General features: G+C 38.3%; 3 protein-coding genes across 4 annotated transcripts; 1 reads left to right on the top strand and 2 right to left on the bottom strand.

Moving 5' to 3' along the window:
• Positions 1-19: 19 nt before the first annotated feature.
• Positions 20-6,838, bottom strand: LOC106168271 (sodium/mannose cotransporter SLC5A10-like). The gene is made up of 14 exons (XM_013547279.2): positions 6,742-6,838; positions 6,428-6,499; positions 6,109-6,213; positions 5,621-5,680; positions 5,139-5,243; positions 4,662-4,848; positions 4,118-4,323; positions 3,428-3,563; positions 2,859-2,966; positions 2,391-2,541; positions 2,058-2,226; positions 1,559-1,774; positions 1,072-1,234; positions 20-738 (listed from the first exon to the last, which is right to left on the bottom strand). The coding sequence occupies exons 1-14, from the start codon at positions 6,823-6,825 to the stop codon at positions 503-505; spliced, it is 1,998 nt and encodes a 665-aa protein (XP_013402733.2). The 5' UTR covers positions 6,826-6,838; the 3' UTR covers positions 20-502.
• A 590-nt stretch (positions 6,839-7,428) lies between these two features.
• On the top strand, positions 7,429-17,196 carry LOC106175764 (nucleoside hydrolase). Of its 2 annotated transcripts, none has more exons than XM_087008997.1 (7): positions 7,429-7,516; positions 11,501-11,644; positions 12,030-12,115; positions 13,146-13,326; positions 13,783-13,899; positions 14,447-14,583; positions 15,102-17,196. In XM_087008997.1, exons 2-7 carry the CDS (start codon positions 11,536-11,538, stop codon positions 15,429-15,431), a joined length of 960 nt encoding a protein of 319 aa, XP_086865123.1. In that variant the 5' UTR covers positions 7,429-7,516; positions 11,501-11,535; the 3' UTR covers positions 15,432-17,196. The 2 variants fall into 2 exon arrangements, with proteins under 2 accessions (XP_086865123.1, XP_013413353.2); XM_013557899.3 differs by lacking the exon at positions 7,429-7,516 and adding an exon at positions 10,921-11,085.
• Positions 8,120-10,738, bottom strand: LOC106168275 (uncharacterized). The gene is made up of 3 exons (XM_024074625.2): positions 10,503-10,738; positions 9,943-10,041; positions 8,120-9,401 (listed from the first exon to the last, which is right to left on the bottom strand). The coding sequence occupies exons 1-3, from the start codon at positions 10,630-10,632 to the stop codon at positions 9,097-9,099; spliced, it is 534 nt and encodes a 177-aa protein (XP_023930393.2). The 5' UTR covers positions 10,633-10,738; the 3' UTR covers positions 8,120-9,096.
• Positions 17,197-18,602: the final 1,406 nt, after the last annotated feature.

An 18,602-nucleotide genomic window follows, 5' to 3' on the forward strand; every position in this document is an offset into this window, starting at 1 on the left:
GATTGGAAGTTAAGATTGGATGTAGAATAATTTGAATGAAACTAAATCTGATAATCTTTTAATGAAGAATTTATTCTAAATTTTTTACACCAGTCTTATATCGGCCATTAAGTGCTCTTTTGTAATATATATTCATAAGTCTAACGAACATATGTCAAATCCAAAAGCTTCTGGATTATGTATAAAAGCTTATAGTAAAACCTTCCAAATCCCGAAATTTACTCATTTTAATTGCTCTCTTTGCTGAGCCAGTTGTAAGCTGTATTAACGTGTTTAATTACATCTGATGGTCTTTTGATTTGGAATCAATCAATTTGCCAAAGATAGCGTTAACATGAGGATGAGGTTTGGCATTTCAAAATATACTACGTTTCTGTCAACGAAGTGCGCAACTCTTCATCAGTATTCTATGTACAATGTGACAAACGCAATATAGTTACTACAAGGCACTGCATTAATAGCTGGTAGTAATCGGCTGAAGGAAAATAATTAAAAAGTGATGTCAACGGAATATTATCCACAATACCGCAAGCACCACGCAGGCAACCCCTGCATTGATGTTTAGCAGCATCCTGAGTTTCCTAGGCTCATTTAGTTCGTTCTGGCTGGGACCGGAGCCCACAGGTTCCTCGACTGAGTGGTCATTTTTGGGGACTCCACATATCAAATGTAGACAGCGCTGTCTTATACTTTGCTCACTGCTGTCGTCTTCCGTGCTGTCTTTGTTAGTGTCGCCACCTACTAGGATTACTGTATATTAAATCATGAAATGGTAAAATGACACGCGGATTGGAATGACGACTATTGACGGGGTGAAACTTTTTTAAATGTCGTCTTCCATTACAGTTAGGCTGCACGGAATACCAAACAACATATCATTATCATTTGTCATTAATGGGCTGAAATGCGTTTAAAATATGCATTACCACTTTGAAAAAAATTACATCAAAAATGCTCTTACGCATCGCCTCACCACCAGAACAACTATTATATTTCAGCGTCTTGTCGACAAATAAATCAAGATTAGTAAGTGATTGTCATCATGCAATAATAAAAAAGAATCATATTAACCTGAGATTTTTCCTCTTGTCTTGATTTCGGGTAAAGTTACGTCACCATTATCGTCAGCGTCCCTGGCTTCATAGGCAACGGTATCATACTGCTGGCGGTCTGGTGACGGAACTTGTCTTTTAACTGGCGTTTCTTTTCTTGTCCACCACGTTAGGCCGGCAAGCTTTAAATGTAAGATTTAGCCCGTAGTCAAGAATCGGTTGGTCACATATTTTGGATTTCAATTTGAAAGAAATATATTTTGCGTTTACCTTCCTTAAAAAATAAACAGGTTATTTTGATGTATATGTGCATATACTGATTTTTCAATGCATGTGAAAAAGGCAACGTGGCGTACTTTTGCATACATGTACTGTAATTGACTATCTATAAATATTAGCTAACACCATTCTAACAGCCTAAGTGGTGAATTGTCCTTTTTCCATCAAAGTGCTCAAATCAGATGTACATTAGCTCTTTCTCAATACTATAGATGTATAAAGTTTACCTCTTTTTGGTCGACAGGACGTGTCACCAGGCTCACAATCACTGTCACCCCGGTGGTAATAATGATCAGTATCATACCAAAGTACGTGTAGTGAACTTTGTATAAGATGGCGGGCCTTGTCTCCTCCTCCCCGCACTGTGGGGCAGACAGACTGAAATCCATTGCCATCCGTATAATGCCACATATATGCCCAGATAGTATTCCACAAAAGGCACCCTACGAATATTAGTATGGCATTGGTGGATATAAGTGAACCACGGAATTTCTCTTATATATATATATAAGTGGACCACGGAATTGCTCTTTTGTTTGATTGGTAAGTGATGCACAGTACCGTGTTCAATCAATATATTAAATGCAATAGTAACAGTTACATGTAATTTTAAAACGCTTTTTTATGAAATTTCCAAATAACCTTTTTTAAATATATTGAGAACAAACCCTCTAAAATCTGATTCAAATTTCCATTTCCCTCAATGAAATTAGAATCTTAAATTACCTTTTCGGTCATCCTCTTCCAAAATATCGCTAAGAGAAACAGAGCGCTGATTGGTGTTCCCAGATATCCCTGCACTGCCTGTATGTAGTTGAAGAGGGTCCCTCCTTGTGAAGACTGGACAAGAGGTATCCACAATATACTAACACCGCACAGGACAACAATGAACACCCTGAGTAGAATTTAGAATAAAAAAAAACGTTTGGGCAATGATGTCAAGAAATACGCTTATTCCAGAATAATTATCCAAATTTTTAGAAAAAAATAGATTTAAAATATTTCAGTGTACATCTGTTGGTTCTAATTGTATCTCCGACTCTACAGATCTTTTCTCACCTTCCGACTATCAAAAGTTCTCTCTCATGAGCCAAAGGTCGTAAACGCCTCCACAGGTCCATGGTAAAGAGGGCGCTCGCACTATTGAACACCGACGTCAAAGAACTCATTATGGCGGACAGCATTACAGCCAATAGAAGCCCTTTCATACCTTTGAAACAAACATGAAATGATTATTTTAAAGAAGTTTAATTTAGACATAACGAGAGGTAATATAGTAGTCTCACGCAAAAGTGGACCGAGCGAAAAATATAACCAAACAGAGGTACAAACGAACAGAAAAACAAACAAGCTTTATGTGTTTCCTATAATGACTGCAGTTTTCCAATTAGTTGTTCACCATAAACACTTTGTATACCTAACTAAAGTAAACTATTTACAGGCAATGGTCATACTTGTAGTTCTTTAGCAAAATTATTAAATCCCAGTACATATAATTATTAGCTTTACGGGAGTGCTCTAACTTACCGGTAGGCAGCAAGGTTAGCACCAGTTTTGGGTAGGCAATGTTGGAGCACCCAATTCGGTTTCCACAGTATCTCAGACATTCATCTGGATCTACGCATGCTACTTCGTCTGAAGCAAAAACAAATTAAAACGTGTATTGTTAACAGTCCCTGTGTTATATATATGAACCACATATACTGGTTTCAACAAACTGAAACAAATTTTAGACCAAACAGGATCACAGAAAGTTTTGTTCTCTCTTAACTGGCAGACCCAGAAAATTTCTACAGACCCGAAGTCATTTACATCGAAAAAGCAAGTCAGACTTTGTAAACTTACGTCGTATATACCCCAGTACGACAAAAAAGTCGACATACTAGCAAACCTCGTTTTGAATAGAAAGACTGAACAAGATACAAATTGGTTCTCATAATGGAAAATAATATGCTAGCATTCAGGTACACACGCCCGTTCATATGAAGCAGTAAACCTTTTCAAATAACTTCTTCCGATACTTGCAAGGAATTGGGTTTTTATACAGTCAGCATCGAGCAGTTTTGAAGCATCGTAAAGAATGAAGAAATCCTCACCAGGGAACAGTGCCCGGGACATCATGCCAGGTATTAAGATGAGGAAAAGAGGCAGTATTTTCAGGTACGAGGACAGTATGGCGCCGCCTTTAGCGTGGGAAATGTTCCTGGCAGCCAACACCCTCTGTACCATAACCTGTACAAATACATGCCGTATTTAGATAGATTATATTATCTTTATAAATCGTAATAAATTATAATCAAAACTACATTAACACGTAGCAACAACAGATAATGATACAAAAGATAATATTCTCCCTATAAATCGAAATCGAAACTGTGTTCAGATGAGTGTGTAACGTTAGACTGGTCCATGACATAAACTTTTTACCTGATATAATCATACATTAATGTAGGGGAGGGGGTTACAAAATAATTTCCAAAATAATTTCACAGGATATTTAGAAAACTTTTCATTCACTTAAAGCGTTATATGTATGTGTGTGTGTCGGATAAATGTTACTTTTGAGGTACGTACGTGAATTTAAAATGTACATCGAGTTATTTTCCTGCGCCAAGAAACATGCCACACGCGAAATGTTAAACGTACAAAAATCTCTGTTATTTATCAATTCAATTGCTAGACGCTGTGCTGTACTCACACCGTTTAATCCTTATGATAAAGATCTACTTCTAATAGATATATCAAAAGTAAGTATTGAATACAGATCCACTCATTCGCCAACGTACCTGATCTGCGCTAAAATACCACAACACCCCCAGTGTAGACTGTACTATTAATCCGGGCCAAGGATTATCGGATTGCACCGGATCACGGAATAAATGGAACGCGTCGTCCCTAGGTTGACCACAACTGCTGTTTCCGTCTCGCACGGTAGGTGTGGCGTTCATGTAGAGGATTACGAGCTCCTGGTACCCTCCTATGCGGCCAAAACCTGGAACAAACAATACAAGTGCATTTGCTAGTGAAATGACAGACGGCTGGATAACGCTATTTTAAAAGGCTTTGGGGACAAAGTTTATGGTCTTATTTGAATTCATTTGCACTTTGAAAGAAGCGTTTCATAAATATATCTAATTATGGTAGTTTTTTATTGTGTTTTCGTTTTAAAAAATACCATTTTTGTTGGTTCAGGTTAATTTAATATTGCTGCGAAAAAAGGAAATAGAATAATTATTTAAAAACAGCTTATCAAAGGTTATTTATATTAGGACAAACATCCTATAGCCATGTAAACAAGGCCTTGGCCTTTCAGATAATCATTGTACTGACCTAGAACTGTAAGCGACACAGATCCAACCAGCATGATGGCTGTCTGCAGAGTATCTGTATATATCACTGCTGTTAGTCCCCCTAGTACAGTGTACGCACCTGTCACAGTCAGTAACACAGCAATAGACAGATACATGTTCCAACCCAGTGCAAGACCGATGAACAAGGCACCGGCGTATATTGATACCTAGCATAAAAAATATTGAAGCGTCGCATTACAATTATAGACTCTGTGTACAAAAATGCTGCCGTGTTTTATATGAGTTATTCAATAAAAATTATAAGCTACACAAATTGTTTTTAAGGATTCTGTTTGAACACTGGCTCGGCACAAAATCGTAGACTATCTGAAACACCAAAAGGTTTATGCAAACATAATCGTCGCCGGTCTGCTACAATCACTTTACGCTAACCATTTAGTAGACTCAATAAGTATTATTTTTTATATTTAAGGAAGGGACTAAAATTCACACTTACCGCAATTTTGGTGAAGATGTATAGCACCAGCGCTAATACACTGAGATATATACGGAGACGCTGGTTGCTGAATCTCTTCTCCATATACTCCGGCATTGTAAATACCTGCAGGACAGAGCACAGCGTCTCAACCTACTCACTATCACCCCGAGTTTCAGAGAAAGGACAAGAAAGAAGATGCGAAGAACTAGTGATTTAAATCTGTTTCCATGTGGCGCTGAATTTCTGGGTGTGTCTGTGATCTTCGTGCTTACTAAATGAAGTCGGCCATAGCTATGTTTGTTTTATCCCTTGATTATGGAATTGAAAACCCTGAAGGGGTCCGGGTTATGAGGAATAAAAATATGTGCACAATGCCAAACAATGCAAAAAAAAAATCATTAAGGTGGTTGATCTTCCATGTAGACTTGGCAAAGTTATCTCTATTTTCAATATAAAGGGGGGTAGTTTGAGACTGTGCTATTTCAAATGAGAATATTTACCCCCGATGCAACATATATTGGATAAAATATCCACGACAGTATAATGAGATTCGGGATCGCCTGTAAAATGAATAAAAACATTTTACTTTGATAATACACACACGCATTGATTAGTGTTTTAGTGCGACCGAATCCACAACTTAGTTTTACTTGTCTGGCCTTCAAATTTAACAACAACTCTCAAAAATCAATTAAATTCATTTAATTGCGTAAAAATCCATCTCATTAAATGGATATTTATCTGCATAGAAGAACAGGGTGCCAACTTGCCCACCCTAGGTCCTAGTTGGTCCACCCGACATCTGATGCGTTTTTTTTTTTTTTTTCAGATTATGAGCCATGTGACAATACATTTACAAATCACTTTGAAGTCGCACCTTTCTTGGTGCTTGTTCTAATGCCGGTTTTGCAATTCTAACATATCCTAACTTGGGTCCACAACCAAGAGCGGCCTAACTCATTCTGAACGGCCTCTAAGATATTCTTACGTTAAGTTCATACATGCTGATAGCTATCCCAGACGCAGCGCCCGCGCCGGCCAGTCCGATGAAATGTTCACTGCCAATATTACTGGCAAACAGGCTGGCACCAACCTGGATAGAAAGAAAACCATATTTAATTACTACATATATTTCAAAGACATAGCTAAGACAAGAGGGTCAACTTTAAAGCCGTATTTATGTGAAAGCAGAAGAGAAAGAAATAGGAAAATGGCCACATTAAAAGCTGGGTTCATACCTGTTATCTTATTCAGAGGTATTTAGATAAGATACCAGTACCTGTAATTACATTAGGAGCTCTACTCACCGGCCACCACGCCATGTCTCTGCCTGCAAGAAAGTATCCCTTCACATTCCCCGTGGACGGCCTGCATATTGACTGAAAAGAGGATTTGATTGGCAATTTTCCCTCACACATGCACGTGTTTGTTAGTTAGTAAAAGCACGCATTGGTTTATCTCTGATTTCTCTACAGCTCACACAATGAATTGTGTCTCAATACAAATGCTCTCTCTCTTTCTCTCTCTCTCTCTTCTCTCTCTCTCTCTCTCTCTCTCTCTCTCTCTCTCTCTCTCTCTCACACACACACACACACACACACACACACACACACTTTCTCACCCATATCCCAACTGCTAACACGAAGACAAAGTATGCAACCACCGCCAAGATGTCACCCCAGTGTGTCAGTCCCATGCCCTCCATCCTGGATGATACCCACTGTACAAAGGGTAGACCGGGGTAAGGTGGCCCAGTTACACATATTTGGATGTGTAGACCCAACCGAGAATAAGGGCCCTTTCCCAGTGAAACTATCGTTCAACGTAGATCTATCCAACTCCACGTGGTCTCTGGCTAAATGCAATCATATATATTTACGTACTTGTATAAACGCACACTAACACACACACACACACACACACACACACACACACACACACACACGTGTTTTTGGAATTTTATCCCTGCCCAACCTCACCAACGCATCCACCTATGATCTTACTTTTCCGAAGACAATTTTATTTGATTACATATGGTCATGACAATATTTTCCATAAAATAAAAATAACAAGGTAAATTAAGAAGAATTAACAAAGGATCCTATGTAATCTTCATACACGCTGATTGCCTCAGTTTGTTTCAAAGGGGTGCTTGTAGCACATGGCTTACTTAGGTCAAAATTGTATCCAAACCTGACTGAACTACTTCAATTTGTATCTGGCTTTGATATGATGATATGGGTTTATCATTTTAACTGTCGAGTCCAATGTTTACATTCTGTATACGCCGTACGGATCATACTGGTAGAGATAATCACCTGATCCTAACATCTCCTCGTTCTTCACTCACGTGTGGGGGATTTTTCAGTGCGTCTCAAGGGTACTGGCGTTTTAAGGTAAATTTTAAATCATTTATATTAATAACATGATTCTACTACAATAACAATATCTGAACCGGTCTATGGAAGCGCCTTTATTTAAACGTTACAGGAGATTATTAACGTACATAAGCACCTGTGTCAGTCACAGTTAACAGGACGCGATCGAAACCTTCTTTACCGGAACGCTAACTAAAAATAATGTCAATGTTAAAACATTTCTTGTCCTTCTGGGGCTCCGTCACCAAATTGCCTTATGCATATTCGGTAGGGGGATGAGGGTCTAAGAGCGGTGGGAGGGGGCCGAAATGATGCGATCGATCTTTATGGCGGATGTGAGGTCGTATCTTTACATACCGGTACATCGGTAGATCGGCATGGGTCTTATTGAATACCAGATCTTTTTTATGGATATTTTAATACCACCCGCAACTCGCACAGAAATACTGGTAGTCCATAAGTCTGTCAACTTTTAACTAAACTTAAAGTTGGACATTGCCTAAAAAAGACTTTTTGTGCCATGTACTGGTAGGCCATTTATGTAATTTAATATACATTGTATGCAAAATAAAATAACTTTAGCGCAACTACAAGAGGTTTCCAAAAAAACATAACTCATAATTTTTCTGAGTACCTTTATTGAATAGGATACCGGTAGGACAAATATGATTAACAATCAAATATCAAAAATATTTCTCAAAAGTGACACGTTAACAAGTGAAAATACCTTACATCTTCAGCATAAAATCAAAACTGAGGTTGCGTATAGAAATGTCAGCAAATGCGTAGAAAAGGGGACTTCCAAAAGAGGTCCATCCCGACACAATAAACATAAACACCAATCTAATTCAAAATAGTACCTTTTAAGTTATCAATGCAATTATTATCCTCAAATTAAAGTCCATATGCGGTCCAGAGCCCAGGCATAAGGCTAAGGTGATGGTAGTTTTGTTTTAACACATTAAACGCTACATTACATGTATATGGTAGACAATATCACCTCTACTAAGTAAGAAAATGTCAATATACTTATAGCTTGTTCAGTATAACTTCAAGTAGTTCGCATGATTTGCCCAATTTAACTATTCTCAGTCCCCATATTAGAATTATACAAGTGCATAATTGAAAATAAGTCACAGTGCACCCCACTTCTTTATAACAAACTGTGTTAAATTTGATTCAATTTTGGGTTGCATGATCAGTATATTTTTACATTTACTTTGTTGACACTTTGAATGATATTTCTTATACTTAAAATCATAATAATTACTTAAAATAATTACATGGTACAGTAAACTGCATAATATGTGTGAACTAGGGAGCTAGTATACCCCAATCAATTTAGTCTGCAATTTAGTCATGAAAAGAAAAAATTTACTGCTGATTACTGAATTAATGGAGAACTGATCTTCTGTGATTTGTAAATTTTAAGAAACTAAATATGTAGGTATCATTAACTGTATATGCTTCAACTCGTCAGAATTACATGTTCATATACCCCTATTATAGTAATCAATTTATTAGTGAAAGAACTTCTGAATCATTAAATTGATATTATTGCCATGGATCCCTCCATAAATATATGTTTAAAAACAAGTCTACTTCTTTTTCTTCCCTTTCTTTTTTCCTTTCTTCTTTCCTTTCCCTCCTTTCTTCCCCTTCTTGCCTTTTTTGCCGTCCTTCTTTTTCTTCACCTTCTCGGCAGGTATTGAGAAGTCGGGAATGATGGGCACCTCACTGTATTCTTCAATCTCTGGCATGACTCCACCGATGGCATCTTGAAGGATCTCCATTGTTTCTGTGTCGTATTTAGCAAAGGCCATCGGTGAAAGGCCATCTTTGTTCTTGGCATGTATGTTGACACCAGACAGAATCAGGAGCTTCACCACTTCAACTTTCCCACCTGAAAAAAAGTATATGAACCACTTTGATGAAAACAAAGTACTTACAGTAGTGGGTGAGAAAAGATTCAGGAAAACTTTCCTTTATCTGATCATATGGCAATATGTTATTTCCCTAGTTGTATGGACTTTAAAGCCATTTTAAAATTAATGCCAACTTTATCATTACCATTAACACTGTCAAATCTCTTCACTGATATCATATAATATGCAAACTCAAGCTTTTTAGATTTCAGAAATGAGACACTCTGTCTAGTACATGTAGTTCTAGTAACATTATAATACCAGTGGCCCACATAATGTCAAAAAAAAGAGAAAAAACTTAATAGTACATGTATGTATTGGGGTATATACCCCACTCCTGAAAATATATTTTGAACAATTTATAAACATTTTATACAAGAACCCATCAACTTTCTAAATTTTTCTTGTACATGTAAAACAACAGGAAAAATAACTCAAAAGATGAAAAATACCCATTTAAGCTGATTTCCCAATTCACCTATACTGGGTATATGTATATGTATATGTACACTTTCTTACCTGCCGCAGCCAAGTGCAGCGGTGTGACTTGGGCGCCATCTATAATATTGACATCAGCTCCAGCTTCTATCAGCAATTTGGCAACTTCAAAGTGACCACCTTCAAATAAATAAAAAACAAAACAATAAACAAATTATAATGATAAAAATGCAATGCTCTCAGACTTTACTTTGCTCCACATCTATTACATGCTAGGAGCCCCATCAATCGAAATTGCAGTAATAATAATAATAATAATTATTATTATTATTATTATTATTATTATTATTATTATTATTATTATTATTAAGCTCTGATAAAGCAGTATCTTGGTACAACTAATAAAATCCAAGGGGACGTCAAATCTGGTTCCCTTTAATTTGCATTAAATACAATATTTGTCTTCTTCTAGTGCTGCATCTTATTTATTTATATCAGGTCTCCCTTTGGATCATTTCAGTATACTGCCCACGTCAAGTATAGAGTAGAAATACTGAAGGCTTCAGGTTGAGCGAAAACACTTTCATGTCGGGGGGGGGGGGGGGGGGGGGGGGGTACGCACGCGTACACTGTTCTCCTACCTTTGGCCGCGTGAGACAGAGCACTGCATCCGACTTCGTCGCGTGCGTTTACATTGGGGAAATTCCTGAGGAGCTTTCTTGTGGTTCCTATATCCCCTTTCTTTGCAGCCTCCAGAAGTCTGAACTCCATGAGACAGTAAAGCCCCAAGGACGGAAACCCGCGTATATTTGTCTCACGTCATTCTAAACCTTCATGTTGCCAAGATGGTGTTTGGGTTGGTTGCATATAAATTATGGCCCTTGGAATGAAAAACGTGTAAAAAAATAATATTTAAACTAAATGTTTTCAAATTTCATATTTTTATAGATTATAAACATTTAAAAAATCAATTATGTTTTAAACAAGTGTTGAAAACAGCATTTTGGGTTTATCCTACTGAACAAATGCAAACTTGGGAATGCCTAGTTTCATACACATCCTTGTAAGTTTCTACCTCCTAATGCCGAAGAAGGAGCGGTGATGACCTCGCCGATTACAAAACTAAGCACAGATATTTCTGTGGCACGTTGATGCAGCACCTTTTAAGAACATGGACAGTGGCAAAATCGATCTTACCTCTTATTCCGCACAAACCAAAAAAGAGTGAGTAAAATGAGAGGTAGTATCTGAACCGCCCCTCAGCAATTGGGAAAATATTGTAGCACCTATTTGGCAAGAGGCCACCCTTTTGGGCTACTCACACAATATTGGCCCTACTTGATTGCTATCTCCACCTGGCTAGTTAGAAAGCCAGTTAAGTTTGGACTGAATGTGTGAGGGGAGGCAACTGCTTTGTCACTTAAGTGGAAGTCAGTTTAATTTAGACTTACCCACTTTGATCTTAAAAACTGAGCCAGTACATGTACCTTTTAAAACTGTTTGCTTAATCTTTAAGACCACGTCAGTTCAGTTCTGATCTGAAATTGCAGCTTAAAACCATTTCAGACTCACTAGTGACTGTGATTCATGTGAAGAAGTTTTTGTCATAGATAAAACTAAACGTTATTTCATTCTTCAGTTTTTAGGTTCAGCTCTAGGATCAGTTACAGTAGCATGTCTGGGAGTGGAAAGAAGCGTCTGTTTGTGATCGACACAGACGCTGGCCTCGATGATGCCCAGGCCATCATGATGGCTCTAGCACAGCCAGACATCGACATTATCGGTGAGCAAGTCCTACAATAGCAGGCCTACTAATATAGCCAGGAATTTAAAAAGAGGGATTCATTTTCTAAAAACAAGTGGACCTTATTATCCTATTTGTCCCTTTTGTCAGCCAACTTGGGGAAATGATACAGAAGGTACTACACGTAGTAAAACAAAATTCAATCCAGAGTGGACCTTGAGTGACCCAAAGGGCAGTTATTTCTAACACACTGAATTCCCCTTGCCTAGATGTACCTCAGTAAGGAATCATTTTATAATTTTTACAATAAGTAAGCTGTTGATTGTGACATGTTTTAAACTTTTTCAGAAAGAAAAAGCCACAATATTTGAATCTTCAGAGTTTATAATGTAATATAATGTTGTTTTTTTCCCTCGAATTCCAGGCATAACTACAGTGAACGGCAACACCACAGTCAACAATGTGTCCAAGAATGTGCTGAGACTTCTAAAGACCTGCAGAAGACAGGATGTAAGAGAACTGGCGAGGGCATGTTACACCTCTAAATGTGGTTGATTTTACATTTAATATAGAAGGAAGTGTTGGCATAACTTAAAATTTCACCATAAGTTATCAATGAATGCATAAGTGCTAAAAAAATGTGATGAATTAGTATATTTTGAAAAATTATACCATAACTATAATACATACACTTTTCATGAAATTAGAGGAATTAACCCAAATATTAAAATATGACATATCATGTAAAGTAAAAATTAAAAACTGAAGCATATTCATTAAATTTTTCATTCATCATTAATTCAGGTTGATTTATGTTGGTAGGTTTTAACTTCTTTTCAGGCAATTATTGAGGCCTAAGTTTATTCCAGATCCCTGTGTATCAGGGCTGTGATGGCCCTTCATCTCTGGGTTTATTCCAGATCCCTGTGTATCAGGGCTGTGATGGCCCTCTCATCTCTGGGTTTATTCCTGATCCCAGTGTATCAGGGCTGTGATGGTCCTCTCATCTGTGGGTTTATTCCAGATCCCTGTGTATCAGGACTGTGATGGCCCTCTCATCTGTGGGTTTATTCCAGATCCCTGTGTATCAGGACTGTGATGGCCCTCTCATGTCTGGGTTTATTCCAGATCCTTGTGCATCAGGACTGTGATGGCCCTCTCATGTCTGGGTTTATTCCAGATCCCTGTGCATCAGGGCTGTGATGGCCCTCTCATGTCTGGGTTTATTCCAGATCCCTGTGTATCAGGGCTGTGATGGCTCTCATCTGTGGGTTTATTCCAGATCCCTGTGTATCAGGGCTGTGATGGCTCTCATCTCTGGGTTTATTCCTGATCCCAGTGTATCAGGGCTGTGGTGGCCCTCTCATCTCTGGGTTTATTCCAGATCCCTGTGTATCAGGGCTGTGATGGCCCTCTCATGTCTGGGTTTATTCCAGATCCCTGTGCATCAGGGCTGTGATGGCCCTCTCATCTCTGGGTTTATTCCAGATCCCTGTGTATCAGGGCTGTGATGGCCCTCTCATCTCTGGGTTTATTCCAGATCCCTGTGTATCAGGGCTGTGATGGCCCTCTCATGCCTCATCTAGACCCTGTGGATGCTGGTCATTATCATGGGGTGGACGGTTTTGGGGACGTCCCTGATCCAGACCCTGTGGATCCTAAGATGATAAAACCTGAACACGGCGCTCTGGCCTTGGTGAGACTAGCCAATGCACATCCAGGTGAGTCGTGTAGAAATATGTGCATGTGAGGGTGTGCGCGTGTGACTTGAGAAGGGCATGTAGTTCTGTCTTGACCTTGATTGTGTGAAGTCTTACGATGGCTGTTAAAATTGTTACCTTTTTTTTTTTTTTTTTTTTTGGAAACTTACATTTTTTTTTTTTTTTTTGATGTTTCATTTTTTTTCATGTTCTGTAACAGTTCTTAATTGTGTTTCTTCATCAATGTATAAAAATATAAAGTGTGTATAATTAGCCTTTTATTTTTACATGTGTTCACTTATGAATGGCAGTATGGCTCTCATTTACATTCAAAAAGCCATTGAAAAGTACTAAAATTTTATTAGAGCCTACTTCTTAATATTAATGTGTTACCCTTGGCTAGTAAAAGTTTTGTTTGGAGTATTGAAAAACATTTTGGTATATTACATTCTTATATATATTTTTATTTTTTATAAGGTGAGATCAACCTGGTGGCAATTGGACCTCTGACCAATGTAGCCTTGGCCTTAAGACTGGACTCTGGCTTTGGCAGCAAAATAAAACATTGCTTTATTATGGGTGGAAATACAGAAGGTAAATATTAGAAAAAATGGTTAAACCTGTATATAATGTGGATCACTTTGCTTGTGTAATATAATACATTACAGGGGCAAAGCATTTTTATGCTTTTTATGCACATGTATGTGTGTACACACATGCACACATGCACACACGCGTACACTTGATGTTGACCAATCTGTATTATTTTCTCATAGGAGTTTAAATGTTGACTTTGTTTTGACTTTGAATCAGATGCATACATTTTTTATATTAATTTGATCAGCATTTACAACTGTGCACATGTACAAGCAAACATGAATTGTGAAAAAAATATTAATTTTGTGTCTCAAAATGGGAGTCAAAGGCGTACAGTGCCATTTTGATCATTCATTTTGTTTTTTTTTCTTCATCTATTTTTATACCTGCAACATACATTTGCCATTATAATATTGCTCTTTGAATAAGTTTTTCTTTTATGTGCCATGATAATGTTGCCCTTTGAAGAAGTTTTTCTTTCATTATAATGTTGCTATTTGAAAACGTTTTTTTTTTTTTCTCCTGCCATTTCTTCTATTTTCAGGGAAAGGTAATATCAAGATCTGTGCCGAGTTTAATTTCTGTGCTGACCCAGAGGCTGCGTCCATCGTTCTCAATCTTTTGGGCTGTCCCGTCACTGTGGCTGGCTGGGAGCTTTGTCTCAAATGTGGCTTCACCTGGGTAAATATCATGGCGGAAAACGCCTCTGGCGCATTCACAACAAGTTGATCCCTGGACTAACAGATCTGCAGATTAAACATGGCCGACCCACACGAAAGCTTGCCGCATAATCCCCTAATAGATGCTGAATAGATTCACCGTGGGGTTTACGTGGTAGGCGATGGATCAGTTAGTCCACAGATAAACTTTTGTTGTGATAGAGGCCTTTGATGAACCAGGATAATATTTGTATTGTATATAGATAAAATTTTGCCCCAGACATTTTTGCCAAATCAAGTAGCAGCCCGTCATATTTTTTGTTAATATTATATGACTCACTTCATCTTTTGATTCACAAATTTTAAATTTAATTTAGGTCAAAGGTCAAATGAGATTCCATCTTAAGATTAAAGCCTATGGAACTTTTTTTTTATGTATGACAATGGCTAGCAGTATCTACTCAGTAGCATGGGCACAACGTGTCCAATAAGATTGATTGATCGAGTCAGCGGACTTAAAGTGACGATCTTTTCTTCCAGGAGTGGTACGAGAGGCTGATAAGCAAGGGCACAGCTAAGAGTGAACTCATGCGTGTTCTTGAGGCCAACACCATCGTCAAGTTTTACAAGGAGGGCAGCTCGGAGTTCTACATCACAGCAGATCAGATTATAATGTCCGTTGCCATAGATCCCAAGACTGTGAAAGCACAGGAGGAAGTGTACGCCACTGTGGCTTTAAATGACCCTCTGACCAGGGGCATGATGGTCATTGACTGGTCAGAGCATTTGCAGAAGAAGCCCAATGTTAAGGTGGTCACAGAAGTGGACCATGATCTGTATGGGAAATATCTTCAAGATGCTCTGAACTGAAATAGAAACCATTCCCAGACCCTATAGTGCTAAATTTGGATAGACCCATCTCTAAGTGGATTCTTGCTTAATTGCAATTAACTTAATCGACTTTGATATCTGTCACACCTACTAAAGCTGATAGGGGTAATAAACTATTGTTTAGCAGCTTAAGTAGGCGTCCCAGACATCTAAGCCACTTAAGCTGAAAGCAATTTAGCGAGAAACCCCGTGGAGATGGACCGATCCTGTTAGATCAATCTAGGGATTGGAACCCAGTCCTAGTCTCAACTGAACTGGTCTAGTTGTACTGTTATGACAGGCCCAAAGCTAGAGGGGGTTCTAGGGGGTTCAAACGAACCTCCCTTCTTACCAGAAAATGTCCTCTCTGGGTAAAATCTGATCTAGGTACACAGGGTTTTATGGTAGAAGCAGGCCCGTAGCCAGGGGGAGGTTTGGGGGATTCAAAAGAACCGCCCCTTTTGCTGGGAAAGGTCCACTTTGGGTAAAATTTGTTCCAGGTACATGAAGTTTTTATGGGAAAAGGTCCACTTTTTCAGAAAAAGAACCCCCCTTTTGAAATTGCTGGCTACGGGCCTGTAGAAGGTACCTTTTCAGAAGCCCCCCCACCCCCCACCCCAACCCACACCCTTGGAAATTGCCGGCTTGGGGCCTGTGCCCAAAATTCTACCTCTGCTTTCAGCTGCCTAAATCTGTCAGAGAAGCACAGGGTGAAAAAAAAACACTAGTCAAATAGAGATTTAATATTTTCAGGGCTATTTACAATCATAAAAAGACTACTGTGAACATACTAGTACTTATATTGAATTTCCTAATATCCTGTTTGTTAGATGATAATTATATTGTAAAATTTTAAGGAGCACAATGTAGGACGAGTTTACACATTACATTACAGTATTAAGGTGATCGACAGCATTCAGAAAATGTCTTTTACATAATTATGAGCACAAACTGATATTTTCTGTAATAATTTTTGTCTTGTTTTGTTTTGTAATTTATACAAGGCCAGTTCGTTTTCGGGGAACTCTAACATTAAAGGGATGACAACTCTTCATTTTGGTGGGAAAAGGCCATGGAACAGAATTCCTGGGGTAAATGACAATTTTCCTACCTTTCCAATAATTTTTCCAACCTTTCCAACGAGTATACGTAGTGAATCCATTCCGACATTCCATGTTTTTTGTTAGTGTGTTTTTTTGGCAATAATGTTTTAAGAGTTTATAATAGGGGTAGCTGTCAATGAAGACAGCTGTCAATGAAGGTCGAGCACAGATACATGTACCAAAATAATTGCTATAAGTGCCTTTTTGGTGGTAAAATGGAATTTATTATATTTCTATCATTTGATTACAAGACATTTATTGTGAAATTTTGAATCTCACATGAAGAGTTGTTATCCCTTTAAGTTACCACTTTCTTTAATCAGTGGAAAACAAGGAAATTTTACCTCAGCATTCGTTTTATATGCACAATAAACGAATATTTATTGGCTTACATAGTTTTGCTAAAACATTGGAAGTGATTCATTTCTGAAAAAGGAGGCCATATGTAGATATATATTTTCTAAATCGTCCAATTGTGACGAGAATTTGAAACATTTTTGTGACAATGAATATCAGTATTTATGAGCAAGGAAAAGCAAGTAGTCGTCTTTTAATTTTGATCCTTAGTAAAAATTGTACGCGTCCAGGTGAAACATGCTGCGATATAGATAATGCAAGTGGTTGAATTAAGAGCGCTTGATAAATAACAATTGTTACAAATGCTTTATGTTCCATTTTATAGAACAATAACAATTTTCATAAATGAAAATTATCAAACACAAGCCGAAATTTTTTAGCTTACGGCCAACCTGGGCGAAGTCCTTCATCAGACTGATGTGAGTAGATGTTCACACTCACTGACTGCTAGGTGGTATAGCGGTCAGGGCCCTCTTATGTGATAGATACAATACGAGTCGTCGAGCTGTACGTGAAATATTACGCCGGCAAGACAATACACGAGTAATTTTCACGTCCATCGTCAGCGACGAGTGTTGTAGCTGGCTTAAACCACGGCCTCTGATTGGCCACTACAGTGCCCTTGCGATATTTTACTCATACATGTTAGGGGCCTTTGTGGTCTTTTTGTTCTGTGTTGGACGATGAAGAACAAGGCTGAACACGTGTCTTTGAGACAGTTGTTTGAAATTCCAACGCAGTCTCTTTTCAATACTGTCGCGAAAGTAGGAATCTTCCAAGAGATTCGAAGACACTTTAGATGATTCCGCGTTCAATGCCAATATAGCTAATAGAATACCGGCACATACTCAAAGTAGCACCAAATGGGCATGTAACGTCTTCAGTGATTAACGCACCTGGCGCAATTTTAGAAGGGTCACCATGGAAGACAGAAAGTGGCCAATTCCTACCCTCTACCAGGGTGGCAGATTGTACACGGAAAAATGGAAAAAGCAAGACAGAGCCAAATGACTGTTTATTTATCTAGAGACATGTCTGTGAGAAATCAATATGTCGACCTTGTAGAGGGTAGGACAGAGACTTGGAATCTGTGGACTACTGGCTGTCACGCTTTATAACAGACAAAAAAACGTCAGGATGGCACCTCCTTCCCACCAAGTAGGGTCAATAAAGTCTATTTTAATTTAACGGCACTGTACAGTAAATTTCTTATAATTGTCTGATATGACCATGAATATGTTTTTGGGCAGCATAAAGATGCGCACACGCATTATGCGTCATTTAGTAACCGTCCATAAAATATATATTCTATATACAAATTTTCGGTTTTTGGGTAAATGCTATTTCATGATAAAAAGTTCGGGAAGCGACTTGTTTTCATTGTTGTCTTATCCGTGGTGGGCGCTAGGACCCGATATACAGATACTGGGCCCTTATTAGCTAGTGAGTGACGTGAGTGCAACAGACAGTGGAACGCACTCGTACATGACGTGCTTATCTGATAGATACAATACGAGTCGCCGAGCTGTACGTGAAATATTACGAGTGTATTGTCGAGCCGCAGGCGAGAATGTTAAAAAAATACCGTGCAGAGTAGAAATATGAACTTTCTCGTGTCTCTAAGCTAGAGGCAGGCATATGTCAGAGTAATTTTACTTGGTTTAAATCATTAAAATCAGTTCTTATAAACGGCCTGGGGTGGTTGCCTAGA

The sequence above is a fragment of the Lingula anatina genome, chromosome 3 (assembly GCF_051362555.1).
Source record: "Lingula anatina isolate TDL-2025a chromosome 3, LinAna3.0, whole genome shotgun sequence".
NCBI classification, from domain to species: domain Eukaryota; kingdom Metazoa; phylum Brachiopoda; class Lingulata; order Lingulida; family Lingulidae; genus Lingula; species Lingula anatina.

Excerpts from the sequence above, each read along its gene's own strand:
- LOC106168275 (XM_024074625.2), bottom strand. The coding sequence starts at position 10,632 with ATGGAGTTCAGACTTCTGGAGGCTGCAAAGAAAGGGGATATAGGAACC. Across the intron at positions 10,042-10,502 it reads TCTGTCTCACGCGGCCAAAG|GTGGTCACTTTGAAGTTGCC; the intron begins GTAGGAGAACAG and ends ATTTATTTGAAG. Across the intron at positions 9,402-9,942 it reads GCTGCACTTGGCTGCGGCAG|GTGGGAAAGTTGAAGTGGTG; the intron begins GTAAGAAAGTGT and ends ACTTTTTTTCAG.
- LOC106175764 (XM_013557899.3), top strand. The coding sequence starts at position 11,013 with ATGCAGCACCTTTTAAGAACATGGACAGTGGCAAAATCGATCTTACCT. Across the intron at positions 12,116-13,145 it reads AGACCTGCAGAAGACAGGAT|ATCCCTGTGTATCAGGGCTG; the intron begins GTAAGAGAACTG and ends GGTTTATTCCAG. Across the intron at positions 13,900-14,446 it reads TATGGGTGGAAATACAGAAG|GGAAAGGTAATATCAAGATC; the intron begins GTAAATATTAGA and ends TTCTATTTTCAG.
- LOC106168271 (XM_013547279.2), bottom strand. The coding sequence starts at position 6,825 with ATGGAGGGCATGGGACTGACACACTGGGGTGACATCTTGGCGGTGGTT. Across the intron at positions 2,967-3,427 it reads GTCCCGGGCACTGTTCCCTG|ACGAAGTAGCATGCGTAGAT; the intron begins GTGAGGATTTCT and ends TTTTTGCTTCAG. Across the intron at positions 739-1,071 it reads GACAAGAGGAAAAATCTCAG|GTGGCGACACTAACAAAGAC; the intron begins GTTAATATGATT and ends TAATCCTAGTAG.